Genomic DNA, 16,078 nt, shown 5'->3' on the forward strand with positions numbered 1-16,078 from the left:
TTTTTCAAATGGACCGAATATATATTTTATTTTTAACATGTACTGATAATTTAACTAGATAGTAAACTGACAACATTTCTAGTAATATTCTTAGTCACCAAATATTAATAGAATTTTAAAAAAATACTTTATAAACTTGTTATTAAAATTACCTTTACTAGAATTCATACTTGGCGATCAATCCATAACCCTTCATCATGATCATTACGAACATAATTTGTATCTACATTATCTTCTCTAACTGCGGTAGGTAGACCAATTGAGAAAGGGGGATTCTCATCAAATTGATCATACTCATCCTCGTCTTCCATATTATCAATTCCAAGAATGCGTCGCTTACTTTCAAGAACAATTGACCATCTAGAATCAGCGGGGTCTTTAATGTAGAACACTTGTTTAACTTGTGTAGCGAATATAAACGGGTCATCTTCATGTCCAAATCGATTAAAATCTACCAAAGAGAAGCCCGACTCATCTACCCGAACGCCACGCTTGATATCGAACCATTTACATCGAAATAGAGCAACTTTAAAATCCGTATAGTCAAGCTCCCAAATTTCATCAATCACGCCATAGTATGACTTCTTTATATCTCGTGATGTGATAGAATTGCCCTTATCAAATTAAGTCGAAGAAGCTTCTACAGACACTCCACTATTCTGCACAGTGCTCTTGTTGTCTTGACACTGTGTATAGAAAGTGTACCCATTAACATCAAATCCTTGGTAAGATCTCACTGGCATGTCAGGCCCATACGCTAACCATTTTAGCGTACTAGAAATGGTGGTATGACTTTCTGAATATTGAGACATTACTCGATCTTTAAACCATTTAACAAAAGATCGACTGTGTTCATTTTTAACCCACTTGCCACTCTTAGAAGGATGCATTTGTCGAATCTCAACTATGTGTTATTGTAAGAAAGGGTGGACTTCTGTCATGTGTTGCAATACAAAAAGATGGGCTCTATCAAGCATTTCACCACTCGGACATATCATTTTATGTCCCTATGTACCCTGACCTTCAAGTCTTCCTTCATGCCGAGATCTTTGAATTCCGACTGGATCGGTAGATGCTAAATAATCAGTACAAAATTCAATAGTCTCTTCAACTGAATACCCTTCAACTATGCTACCTTCAGGCAGACGTCGATTTCTCATGTATGCTTTTAAGATACACAAGAATCTCTCGAAAGGATACATTTGCCGCAAATATAACGGACCATAAATTTTAATCTCTCTCACAAGATGAACCACTAAATGCACCATTATGTCAAAAAATGAGTGTAGAAAAGACATTTCAAACTCACAAAGTGTAACAATTATATCTGCTTGCAAAGTATCCAATGTCATGGGATCAATCACTTTACTACATATAGCATTGAAGAAGAAACACAGTTTCGTGATGACCAATCGCACATGCTTCGGTAATATGCCTCGAATTGCAACCGGTAATAGATGTTGCATTAACACGTGACAATCATGTGACTTCATTCCTACCAACTTCAAATCTTTCATTGAGACAATGCTTTTTGGGTTTGAGGAATATCCAGATGGAACTTTCATACTAGATAAACACTTACAGAAGCTGATTTTTTCTTTTCTAGACAGAGTATAACAAGCTGGAGGTAGATATGCACGCTTTCCTGATTGTTGTGGTGCTAATTCTACTCGTATACCCATCTCTTGCATGTCTAATCTGGCTTTCATTCCATCCTTTGACTTACCGGGTATATTCAACAATGTCCCGACAAGGCTTTCATATACATTTTTTTCAATATGCATGAAATCCAGACAGTGTCTAACTTGCAAGTGTTCCCAGTATGGAAGATCCCAAAATATAGATTTCTTCTTCCAAATACTATTTGGAGTTGGCTTTTTATACAACTTTCCAAGTACAACATCAATATCTTTAACACGTTCCAAAACCTCACTCCCCGTTAATGGTAAACGAGCCACTCGAGTCTCGACAGTCCCGTCAAAAGACTTTTTCCTCTTACGATACGGGTGATTAAGGGGAAGAAATGTACGATGACCCATATAAACATTCTTTTTACAATTGTTTAAACGAAGATCAATTGTAGCTCCTTTCATAGTGTATCCTGAAAGGTTTCTATAACCTGGAAAATCACTTATGGTACAAAAAATCATGGCACGTAAAGTGAAATCTGTTTGGCTGAATGCATCATATACCCTCTCACCTTCATCCCACAATAACTTTAGATCTTCAATAAGTGGCTGAAGATAAATATCGATATTATTTCCGGGTTCTTTAGGACCGGGGATTAGCAATGTCAACATGATGTACTTGCGCTTCATGCATAACCAAGGAGGCAAGTTATAAATTGTCAGAAGAACCGGCCAAGTGCTATGTTGAGAGCTTAAAGTGTGATACGGATTCATGCCATCCGCACAAAGCCCAAGTCGTAAATTTCTAACTTCTCTGCCAAATTCCGGGAACTTTCCATCAATGGTTCTCCACTGTGGAGAGTCACCAGGGTGTCTGAGCATCCCATCTAATTTTCTTCCTTCCTTATGCCACCTCATAAGCTTTGCGTCAGTGATATTTTCAAAAAGGCGTTTGAATCGCTCCACTACGGGTAAATATCGCAGCACCTTCGCAGGAGGCCTTTTTTTATCAACACTCGAAGAATAATTTCTCTCCCGCTTGTACCTAGATGCTCCGCACTTTGGACAAGTTTGTAGATGTTCATACTCATGGCGAAACAACACACAATCATTTATACAAGCATGAATCTTCTTTACATTCATACTCATGGGACACAATATCTTCTTCGCCTCATAGGTGGAAATGGGAAGCTCGTTATTCGGAGGGAGTATGTCAGCGAGAAGTTTTAGCATTTCTGTGAAACTCTTGTCACTCCACCCGTTCTTCACTTTAAGCTTGCATAATTTCAAGGTTGTTGATAACCTAGTAAACTGATCATTGCACCCTGGATAGAGGAGTTTTTTGGAACCATCAACCAAGCTCTCAAGAATTTTTGGTTGGTGCTTTAGAAAATCTTCAAGATCTTCGATCATCTCCTCGACCCTATCATTTTCCACGTCATCTTCTTTATTTTCAGGCGTACCATCTCCAAAACTTTCATCATTCCTTGTATATGTCTCCGTTGTTCTAGAGTGTATTCCCTCTCCATGCCAAATCCACCTAGTATAATCATCCATGAAACCCCGTCGGAATAAATGATCACGCACTGTGTCAACAGTAGGAAACTTTTTTAAATTATAACAATCGTAACAAGGACACATGATCATGTCCCCTTTTGCATGTTTCTCCGCACATTCAATGAAGTGCTTGACGCCACTAATATACTCATGGGTCGCCCGTGATATTTTGTACATCCATGTACGACGATCCATTTTTTAATTCTATACAATAAATGATAGACAAGTCAGTAAAGACAAGTTGCAAAAATAAGGAACTAAAAACTACAAATCAAAGAAATAAACATATATATTACCAAAGACACATTGTAACTCAAAAAATATATTTGGTATATCTTTTAGTAATATTAACCTAAAAATAAACATTAAATTTAACTAACAATAAGTAGTTTACTAATCTTTAACTCAAATTCCACCTAAAATGAACAATGCCAATCCATATATCTACATATTTGTTAAGAATACACTTTACTTTTTTTTCTTGTTTTCCTATTTACACATGAACTAGGACTAAATATATATTAATCATCATCTAACTATTTACTCATTAATTTTTATCCACACTACACTATTTTTCAACTTGCAGGATGTTAATTCTCTACTTAAATAAATATGCAAAACAGAGGAGGTAGAAATCCATGCTGCCAGGTTGCGTCAAACTTATAGTACATCTTCAAAAAAAGAACAAAACTGTAAAACAAAAAATGTTCACTACCTGTATTCATTTTTTCATCAACAGTTTGTGCATAACTAACTATACTATATTAACTTTTAATTTCAACATGATACAATTATTAAAAGTAATCAAATAGAAGATACACAGTGAAGTAGAGATACAAACCAGAAGTAGAGATACAAACTCGTACACCATAGATGAAATCGGGGGTTAGGAGCCCACGACCCTAATCAAACCAACTGGACTACCGGAGTGGAGAAAAGTGAACCCAATTACTTCAATTACAACTAAATAGACCAACTTGCTTCAATTGTCCAAACCAATCAGCAGTGAGAAAAACCAAATTCAACACTGGAATACTCGTTTAATCACTAGTATAAAAACGAAAGCGGAGGGGTGAATACCTAAGTAGAGTACCGGGGCACGTAAAGATGGGTATTTATTGGAGTGGAGCGGAGTGGAGTACTTCTCTTACTTCGAAATTGAACAGACACAGGACATCCTCACTATTTCACCCTCTTTTTTCCTTTTTCATAATTTTTACAACTTATTTTACTCTTCTTTTAATTATGTTTTTTGTTTGATTATTTTGAGATTAATCATTATTTTTTTCTTCATAAAAAAATTTTAAGTTTGAGTTACATAAAATTCTGTATATTAAGAAAGTCAATGTTTATATAAAAGTAATACTTGTATCAATTTTAATTGTATTAACTACCCAATCAAAAAACATTGTATTAAAAAAATATATTTTGTGAAATAAAGTTACTATTAAAAATATAAATAATATAAATTGAAGATGTGTGACATGGAATATATTTTTAATACAAAATATATAAATAATATTATATATTTCTGTGGAGATTCAGATATATATAATATTCCATGTCACACATCTTCAATTTATATTATTTCTGTGGCTGAGATCAATTTATTCAGAATATATAAATAATTTATATAAATAATTATATATTATATAATTATTCTGTGGAGATTATATTAATTCTGTGGAGATTATATAAATAATTTATATTAATTTATATAATTATTTATATAAATAATTATATATTATATAATTATTCTGTGTGGAGATTATATAAATAATTATATATTATATAATTATTCCGTGGAGATTATATTATATATTCACACATCTTCAATTTATTCAGAATATATAAATAATTATATATTCTGTGGAGATTATATTAATTCTGTATACAAAGTTAATATTAAAAATATAAATAATTATTTATATATTTTGTATTCAAAATATATTCCATGTCACACATCTTCAATTTATATTATTTCTGTAAATACAATCTCCGGCTATTGACTAGCAACAACTAAACAATGCAAATGCTTGCAAAGAAACAGAAAAAATAGCATTTGGGACATGGGATATAGAAAAGTTGAAAAAAATCATAGTCTTCTCAGCAAGCCACAACTAAACATATAGGAAACTGGAAAACACCGATGTTCCCACGCACGGGCAAAGAAGAGCCAAAGACCCAAGTCATAGTCTTCTCAGCAAGCCAGTTCAAAAATACAATCTCCTGTTGTTTGCCGAGCAACAACTAAACACAGATGCTTGCGAAGAAGCACATGGCAGATGAAAGAGTACAAAACTTTCATAAAACCTAACTTGCTCCTAGACTGCCCCCGTTGTAGTTAACATCTCACTCAAAGAACTTATCATTCTCACATCATCATTTTCTTCCCAAGTAGTTAACATCTCACTCAAAGAACTTATCATCCTCTCATCATAATCTTCTGCCCAAGTTTTTGGTGTGGTTCAGAGAACATGTCCGTTGGTAATCGATCGTGAAACAATGAGCAATAGACTGCACAGGTCAAAGCAACAATCAACACACCAAAAACTTGGGCAGAAGATTATGATGAACTGAAGAAGCCACATAGTACATGGTTTTCAAAAAGCATAACAAACTCCAGATAATACCAAATGAAGCATGTATGCAGCGTGCCACAACACAATGCCTAATAGTTACAAACTTCGGTTTAATGTCTAGAATCATCTCTTTAATTCCATCCTCATCCGCTTTTCCTTACCCTCTATATGTATAACTTCATTTTATCTGCAATTAATATTCACCAAAGATACTTAATTAATGCAATCCTTTAGCAATATGCAATATTGCACAGTGCTGCTCCTACTATGCTCATTCTTTGCCTTCCTGCACGATGCTTCAGGTAGACTCGCATTACATGTTTCATCATTTCATGCATGCTTCTGGTTTATCCATTTCTCAGTAAACAATATCAAGAGCAGGTTTAGTGTAGCAGTACATTTCAATGTTTTAATATGCACTAGTTACACTTACACATTTTTAATATGATGCCTCTGTTTCTAATGCAGCTGCTCAGCAAGCAAGTGGACAACAACAAGCAGAACTGAATAGAGCAGGTGTGTGCTATGGAACTTTTGCAGACAATCTACCATCCCCACAAGAAGCCGTGTCTCTCATCCAAAATCTCCAAGCTAATAGAATAAGACTTTATGGTCCGGATTTTAATGTTCTCCAAGCCCTAAAAAACACCAGTATTGAAGTCGTCCTTGGTGTCCCCAACTATCAACTTCAAAGCATCGCTTCCGGCCAAGACAAAGCCAACCAATGGATCAAAACAACGTCCAGAACTTCCCAGACATCAACTTCAGGTATATTGTTGTTGGAAATGGTGTGCCTACACAAGACCAACACAGTATCGAGTATAGAGAGTTTCTGCTCACGGCCATGAAAAACATTCAAAATGCGGTTTCCTCATGCGGTCTACAAAACAAAATCAAAGTCTCCATAGCCCTTGATCATTCAGTTATTCTGAAACAAATTCGCCCACCATCAAATGCCGAATTTGACGACAAATACTTTATTGGGGACATAATCCAATTGTTAAAGAACAATAACGCACCGTTTATTGTAAACATTCACCCATATTATAGCTATGCATTCAACAAACCCGAAATTCCTCTAGAATTAAACAAAGATAGCCAAACCTCAGGTGACATACGTCTCCGATATGCATACTTCAGATCTCCCTCGGTTTTGGTTAAAGACGGTCAACTAGGATACAAAAATGCGTTTGATGCAATGGTTGATGCGGTATACTCTGCACTGGAGAAGGCTGATGCTTCTTCATTGGATGTCGTCGTGTCGGAAACGGGATGGCCTACTGCTGGAGGACCTCAAGCTACAGCATATAATGCAAGACTTTACAACAATAATTTAATTAAGCGAAGTAAGAGCAATGGGTCTCCAAAAAGACCAAAGAAGCCTGTAGAAACTTATATATATAACTTGTTTGATGAAAATCAAAGGAGCGAAATGGAAAGGCACTGGGGGATATTTGAGGCAAATAAACAAGCCAAGTACCCCATCACTTTTGCTTCTTAGTTACAGTATATCAGAAGCCATATTGAATAAGGATTAATGTTTGTATCTAGCCTTCAATCAAGTTCATTGCTCTGTATGTTTAAAGTGTCTACTACTTTGTTAACTTGATTTGTGTACTGTTTCGTGCCCAAACTAATCTATCTATATGGCAGATGAAAGAGTACAAAACTTTCATAAAACCTAACTTGCTCCTAGACTGCCCCCGTTGTAGTTAACATCTCACTCAAAGAACTTATCATTCTCACATCATCATTTTCTGCCCAAGTAGTTAACATCTCACTCAAAGAACTTATCATACTCTCATCATAATCTTCTGCCCAAGTTTTTGGTGTGGTTCGGAGAACATGTCAGTTGGTAATCGATCGTGAAACAATGAGCAAGAGACTGCACAGGTCAAAGCAACAATCAACACACCAAAAACTGGTTCACCACGCCAGTCAAGTAGTAGCAACAAATACCGCAATATAGACACCAATCTTTGCATAAACAGGTCGACAACCAAGTATGCAACAAGAGTTGTGCTCCTGTAAAACTAAAAAGAGAAGCAACGAGCAAGCTATCCAACTGCATTAATATAGAAAAATAGAACTTGTCATCAAATAGTTAGAAATCTTGATTATAGATAACCGCCTAATAGCTCATCCAGCAGTAACACAATCAATCAGTCACCAAACCACCAATCCCAAGTCACAAGAGAGCGCTGATAGGTGTCAAAGCTCGATGAACTTTTAGAGTAATCCCACGTCCGCCACTCTGTTGAAATCATCTTCCAAAATGATGAAAACACTAATCAAAATCTTATCATAACTCAAATTAAAAAAAATTATGAGATGCATATGATAAATAGATAAATATGTGATTAAAAAATAATTATACAAAAATAAAAAAAATTAAAAGAACACCTTCAGTGTCGTGACATCCCTGGTCTAATTAATTTTTTACTCTAATACTTTTAGCGTCGGTTAAATTAAAGCCCGTAGCATAAAGCAGAAATTTATAGCGTCGGCCAACTAGAAACCCGTAGCACAAAGCATACTTTTTAGCGTCGGTTGTAAACGGCGACGCCATAAATACTTTTAAGCGACGGTTACCTACAGAAGCGACGCTATTAACACTTTTAGCGTCGGTTAAATTAATAACCGACACCAAATGCCGTGCACATATACCTATTTGCGTCGTTCAATCTTGCAACCGACGCAGGAAGTACCTTTAGGAGTCGGTTCTTTAAAGAACCGACGCTAAAACTACGTTGCAGAAAGTACTTTTTGTAGTAGTGTAAATGGAATTATCGAACTATGAGATAAATGGAATGTGTGATGGTTCTGTCAGCTATGTTTTGCTGTATTATTACTTATTTGGTATTTGTTGGATGCAAAGATTAATTTTATAATTAATTATCGAATTGTGTGAATTTAATTCATTTTTAAAGTAATTTTTTTCTGAATATTTATTCTTATAAATACTAAAATTGTTTCTAAAATTATTTTTGTTGTTCTATAATTTTATTTATTATTTTTAGGGGTTCATAAAATTTAGAAATCAATATTTTATTAATTATATAATTTTAAATGATTTTCTGACTTCATTAAATTGTAAAATCAGAATTTAATTCCAGAATGCTTTAAAAATTATGAAAATTTTATTTTATTAACTCCTGAGTATTATGACAATTTAAAAAAAATTGGGGAATTTTAAAATTTCTTTGGGGATTTTCAAGATTAATTTCATTTGTATGTCGGTTCGTCTAATCGTTAAAATACAGGTACTTGCACGTTCCAAAGATGCTTTAAATATTTACAGAATTTTACATATAATTGGTATTGATTATTTTAAGGTTTATGTACCATTATTTTAATTTGTTTCAACCCCAGAATGTATCGTTAACAATTAAAATGCGGGTCAGGAAGTACATTAGTTGCAGAATTACTCAATAAAATAATAAAAGAAAAAAAGGGGGCATATGGTTTAAATCGGGTTCAACCCGTTTTTCTTTCAGCCCATATCTCTCTCTCTAATTCTCTCCTCAAATCTCTCTCTCGTGTCTCCTGATCAATCTCTCAACTCTCTTTTCTCTCTCTTTGATTCTGGACCTTTTCTCTCCTCCTTCTTCGTTTTCTTCCTGGTTCGCCCCTTTCTGTTCCGGTGGTAACACCGCCACTGTGGCGCCCTCCAAACCCGGGTCAGAGGTTTGGGGTCCACAACATATACTCAATATATAAACCTGTATAGAAAATATTATATGCAATGACCCAGCTTTACATAACCACGGATCGCAACAGGTTAAAGTATGAAAACAAGCCACAACCTTAACTTTTTTTACAACGCACCAAATTCCCAACTAATTAAATTTACAACTGATATGAAATTATTCTTACAACCTTACTATCTCACTACTGCAATAATCTCCTGCTAGCTCGATCAATCATAATCTGGAATCCTAGCTCGAACATTCAACTGGGAAACCTCGCAATCAACCGTATCCTTCTTAACTGTAGAATACATAAAAAGATTCGCAAAAGTGAGCTAACTAGCTCAGCAAGTCATATTATCGATAACTGAGGTTAAACAATAATAACCGAGGTGATTCAAAGGAATCAAGTTTCTTGTTAAACAACTAATAGAATTGGATATTCATTTAAAGTTTTTAAAACCAAGGTTAGGCTGCTGATCAGTCACGCGCTAACCCCGAGCAAAGCACACAGCACTGCTCTAACTATTGGATCCAAGGCACACATTGGCCTAACTTGATTATCGATATGGTCTGACCACTAATCTGGTCCACACAAAGAAAACTATCCAATTCTAAAGCATTTCAATATGATCAACAATAGAGTTCAATAAAAACAGATCATAATTAATAACAATAAAATATTTGTAAAAGAGCATGGTAAAAATTCATGGTTACCGAAAGGGTATGTCAAAGTACATAAAAGAAGTGGCCTCCAGCCGGTAGGATAATCGGATATTAGATGAATAGTGTTTTACAAGGTTTTAGTACTTTGATATCACAAGGTATGGTTGAGTATAAAAGTTTCTGTATGTGTAAACAATTATGTTCCAGTATTTGGTATATATGATGGATATATATTTGTGGAGTAGTATCTTATTTGTGTGGTTTAGTATATGGTAAATCAACAAGAAATGGTTTACAAAGAATAAGGCTTACAGCTCAAAGATCAAATGATATGGCTCAGGATCAAGGCTGAAGGATTCAAAGTATTTACAATATAAAACAAATCTATTTTGGGTATTAACAGTATGTCACAAGAGCATTTAGAAATATTTGCATTATATCTCGAGAAAGGTTTAGAAATACTTGCCTTATCATAATCGATTTCAACTTCACTTGTACTTGTCTAATGACTTCATTCAACAATTACTCGTCTGCTTCTCCTATGCCTCGCTTCTATCCTCTAATTACTTGCTGTATTTTCTACATGTCAATTCTATTTTCTGATCACCTGCTTCTCTTTCCTACGCCTTGCTTACTCTGCTAGGCATCATAAGTCTCTATCAATATTTAACTCATATGATTCTATTCGACATACACTTCTATCTACCCTTCGTTTCACCCAAATCCGATTAACGGATTGAAAGTTACGCTATAAACAAGTAAACACCGAACATATAGACCGACAGTCAACCAACAGGTCACATATAACACATAACACGTTAAATAATCAATGACATATCATTTATAAAGGAGTCTCGAGTCGTAAACAGGCTTTCAGGTATTTAAAATAATTTTTAAAACATTTTTAAGAATTAAAACGGGTCGTTGGATCAATTTAGGAATATTAAACAGGGTTCGGTTGGCCAATTCTGGCTTCAAAACAATTTTATAATAATTATCGAGCCTTGAAAATAATTTAGAATAATATTTTAAAGCTCGAAAATATTTTTCAGAATTTTTAAATCATTTTTAAATAATTAAATCTAATTAAATAAATAATTAAAATCAATTAATAATTAATTAAATCAATTAATCAATTAATTTTCGAATTAATTGACCAATTAATCAATTAAAAATTAACTGAAATTAATTAACTAATTAATTTAGATTTGTTTTTGAATTAAAAATAATTTTTGGAATTAAAATAATAATTTTCAGAATTTTTAGAAATTCAAAACAAATTTTGGAAATGAATTTATAAAAGAAATCTTATTTTTAAAAGTTTTTGAAACAGAAATCCAATTTCTGCAAAGCTGGGAAACCTTGGGGGGCTAAACTGTAAAAACAGAAGTTAGAAATTCATTTTACAGAATTTTGGATCAAAACCGGGTCAAACTGGGTCGGAACTCCGGGTCACCAAGAACAGAAACGGGTCGCGAAGAACCCAGTTTCCGGTGACCGGAATACGGCTCCGGTGAGCCCCGATTCAGGTGAAAATAGAATGGTTTGACACGATTCAAGAGGGGTTTTCATTCTAAACCATCTCAGGAGTTCAAATCAGTTAACAAATGGACCAAACGATATCTGGAAACGAAAATCTGGCCAAAACACGAAGAACTCCGACGAGAATTCAAAATACAACTCCGAGCTTATCAGAAATCGTTTGTGACATATGAATATATGATTCGATTGCAAATTTGATAAGGAACACGATGCACCCATCAAGATCGACTGAAAACCCCTAACCAATATTCCCCCAAATCGAATTGAAAACATTCAAACCATATAAACCCTAATTCCTTCAATCAGAGAATTAAACTTAAAATTGAACATGTTATTGAACTCCAAATCAAGAGTACAATATACCAAAATCATCAGGAAGAAAAGATCTTTAAAATGCAAGCATCAAATCATACAAACAATCTTCCGTACAAAAATTCATCATTTATTTATCAAGAAATTCGAATATAAATAATTAAATAGAAATTCACCTGATGTTTCTGGGTTGAAATTGATGGAAGATTTGGATTCTAGATTTCAGTAGCTTCGTTTTGAGTATATGTACGCCAAAATCGGATATCGATAACGCCTCCGAATTTGTATTTGATTACGAAGAACATAATATAATTGTAGTATTTTCTCTGTAAAAATTCTGTAAATACTGTTTGTAAATGATTTCCGGTACAAAATAAAATATGGTAGAGGCTATTTATAATTATGGGAAATTAGTATCCCGTTGGATCATTTCGGATATCAAACGGTACGTTTATTTATAAAAACTGATCCAAACGGTATCGGTTTTCGAGATAATTATCCAAATCAGTACAATTTGTACTGCGGTCTTGGTCTCAGCGCCTGGTCACATGTATTACGAGGTGATAATTGTGATAGTTTAATAAAAAGCTCCCGTTTCTCAAAAATACGAGTTTTATTGATTTACCGAAATGAATATTGTATCGAAAATGTTGCGCCGGAACTCGCACAGGACAAACCGTACGCCGGATCGAAAAAGTCGAAACATGGAATATGCTCGGAATATTACAATTAGGTTAGGAAGGAGTTCTCGGAAAAGTTTTGGGTTCTAAAAACGTAACAACGGATGACGTCGGTTGGTTCCCGTTTTTATAAAATAGATTTTAAATACCCGGAAAAAGATTTTAGAAATTTCAGATGATTCTTATAAATCCATAAACCAACATAAGAATAATTAGGAAGATATGACAATTATCTATATTTTATTTTGGACATATAAAAATTAAAATACTCAATTAATATTATTTTTGAATATCCAAGTACAGATAACATTTAACAATTAACTCACAGAATAGATACTGTACACACATAATAATTGTATAATAATAAAAATAATTACACGATATATCCCGGATATTACATCCTTCCCCCCTTAAAAGGATTCTATCCTCAGAATCTTCTAAGAAAACAAATGAGGGTACTTTTCTCTCATATCACTTTCTAACTCCCAGGTTGACTCTTCAACCTTTGGGTTTTTCCATAATACTCTTACTAACTTTACCACTTTATTCCTCAATATTTTCTCTCTATTTTCTAGAATCTCTACCGGATTCTCTACATATGACAAATCTGCCTGAAGCTCTATTGGCTTATATTCTATTACATGCCTGGAGTCTGGATTATATTTCTTAAGCATTGATATGTGAAAAATATTATGAATGCGCTCCATGTGCGGAGGTAACGTTAACTCGAAAGCTATTTTGCCAACGTGCTTTAAGATTTCAAAAGGTCCGACATATCTTAGGCTCGGTTTTTCTTTCTTTCCAAACCTCGTTAATCCCTTCCACGGCGCTATTTTCAGTAGTACTAAGCTTCCTTCTTCGAATTCCATGTCTTTCCTTGATTGATCTGTTTATTTCCTTTGACGGTCTGGTACGGCTATCAATCTCTTCTGGATAACTTCAATAACTTCCTTTGTCTGCTATACTAATTCAGGTCCAAGTATTTTACGCTCTACTGCTCCGTCTTAATACACTAGAGATCTGTATTTGCGTCCATAAAGGGCTTCTTAGGGTGACATCCCGATACTAGCGTGATAACTGTTGTTGCAAGCAAATTCTATCAGAGGTAAAATGCTCGCCCCAATTTTCTTTGAAATCAATAACACAAATACGCAATAAGTCTTCTATTGTCTGGATTATTCTTTCACTTTGGCCATCCGTCTCTGGGTGATAATCTGTACTCATATTCAATCTTGTTCCTAAACATTCTTGAAAACTCTTCCAAAATCTCGAATTAAATCTTAGATCTCGATCAGATACGATAGACACAAGAATTTCATGACGAACTACAATTTCCTTCAGGCACCTATGGATCAACTTATCGAGCGAAAATCTTTCGTTTATAAGCAGAAAATGAGCTGGCTTGGTAAATCTATCCACTATAAGCTAAATGGCATCATGATTAGTTTTTTTTTGTGCTTGGTAACCCCAACTATGAAATCTATGGTGATATGCTCCCACTTCCACTCTGGAACTTCCAATGACTGTAACAATCCACTTGATCTCTGATGCTCTACTTTAACTCTGTTGACATATATAACATCTGCTAATTCATTCGGCAATTCCCCGCTTCATATCTAACCACCTATAATTTCCTTTAAATCTCTATACATCTTGGTACTCCCTGAATGGATTGAGTACCTCGAATTATGAGCTGCCTGTAAAATTTCATCCTTCAATTCCATCACTGGTGGAATCCAAGTTCTAGAAGATAACCTAAGAATACCTTGATCGTCCTTTTTGCGTGCACTATTCTTCCCATACTAAATGATCTATATCCTGCTTCATTACCTCTTCCTGACACTTCTTTATCTTTTCTAACAATTCTGACTGAAAAGTTATACTTATACATTCTTACTCCTTTTTGGATTATGCACTCTGACTTTCAATTCCAACTTCTAGAATTCCATAGATAATTCTTCTCGTACAGTCTCTATGTTCATTCTCTTTCCTTCTTGCTCATCTCTTGCCACTACATTTGCTTTTCCTCAAGAGTTCATACTTCAACTCTTGTGGTCTGTATATATCTCACATCTTTCTCTATACTTCTAATATTTCCCAATCTTTCAAAATGAATATTATTGTTGCTTTTAATCCCCAGTTATGAGTAGGGTACTTCTGCTCATAAGGTTTCGGTTGTCTGGATGCATATGCAATAACTTTATTGTTTTGTGTCAACACACATCCTATTCCCTTACGAGAAGTATCACTATAAACTACCAAATCTCCCTGATGCTTTCAAAGTGATAAAATAGGTGTTGTAACCATTCTTTCATTTAACTTCGCAAAACTTTCTTCACCCTTCTCCATTTCATATAACCTTCTTGCTTTTCCTGGTTAACTTCATCTCGAATATTACAACTTTCAAGAAATCTTGCACAAATTTCCAATAATAACCGGCCCATGATAAAACTTCTTACTTTTGTTGGTGCTTCTGGTCTTTCTTCATTCATACTATCTTTAAATTTTCTGCTGAATCCCCTTTTGTCTCCTCCTTACTGACTGTCTATACTAAGAATTATACCTCCTGCCATTAAAGTTTTCACCTGATAAACTCTTTTTATACCGCTTTTTTTTTCTTTGACTCATCAGCTATCATTGTATAGGTTGCATGGTTCTTCTTAATTAACACAAGTACATCTTATCCAAATTCTTCCTTCAAAATTCTACTCATCAAATTTAAATATCACTGGTATATCAGTTCATCCCACTAACATTTCTAGAATTTTATAACAACAGTACTGAGTTCTGAAAATTATCTTTGATACGTCCATAAGTTAAATTTTCACTTGGTAATATACCCAGTCTCAAATCAATCTTATAAAAATACCTTGCTTCGTTCATTTAATTAAACAAATCATTGGTTTGAGATAACAGATATCTGCTCTTGAGAGTAACCTTGTTGAGCTTTCGCTAGCATATAATCTCACACTTTCATCTTTCTTATTAACACATCGTGCTAGGGCACTTTAAGGGGTACGCTAGGTCCAGTTGCTTTTTCTTCTATTTATCTCCTACGTTTTCTCGGGTAACTTCTTCATTTTATCTGGTGCCATTCTGTGCGGGGCTTTGGACACTGGCTTCATTTCAGGTGCCACATCAATCATAAATGCATTTTCTTTATCTAAAGGAAATATCGGTAACTCATCTGGAAACATATCTTGAGACTGTAAAATCTTCAAGTTCAGTTTGCTCCTGACTCTTATTTATAATCGCCATAACACTTATATTCTGGTCGTCGTAATCTTAAATCGTTCTTAATAAGTTCTTTACTTTCCTTTGTCCTTTAAACTTCTTCATGTTCTCATTTGGCATCTTCAGAACTATCTTCCATCACGACGGTCTACCTGGGCATCACACTTGAATAGTTAATCCACTTCTTA

General features: G+C 34.4%; 2 protein-coding genes across 2 annotated transcripts; one reads left to right on the forward strand and one right to left on the reverse strand.

Moving 5' to 3' along the window:
• Positions 1-1,007: 1,007 nt before the first annotated feature.
• LOC141685272 (uncharacterized) lies at positions 1,008-3,380 on the reverse strand. The gene has a single exon (XM_074490384.1). It carries the CDS (start codon positions 3,378-3,380, stop codon positions 1,008-1,010), a length of 2,373 nt encoding a protein of 790 aa, XP_074346485.1.
• A 2,533-nt stretch (positions 3,381-5,913) lies between these two features.
• Positions 5,914-7,294, forward strand: LOC141684857 (glucan endo-1,3-beta-glucosidase, acidic-like). Its single transcript, XM_074489992.1, has 2 exons — positions 5,914-6,069; positions 6,236-7,294. The coding sequence occupies exon 2, from the start codon at positions 6,492-6,494 to the stop codon at positions 7,266-7,268; it is 777 nt and encodes a 258-aa protein (XP_074346093.1). The 5' UTR covers positions 5,914-6,069; positions 6,236-6,491; the 3' UTR covers positions 7,269-7,294.
• The last annotated feature ends 8,784 nt before the right edge of the window (positions 7,295-16,078 follow it).

Source organism: Apium graveolens, chromosome 9 (assembly GCF_009905375.1).
Source record: "Apium graveolens cultivar Ventura chromosome 9, ASM990537v1, whole genome shotgun sequence".
NCBI lineage: Eukaryota > Viridiplantae > Streptophyta > Magnoliopsida > Apiales > Apiaceae > Apium > Apium graveolens.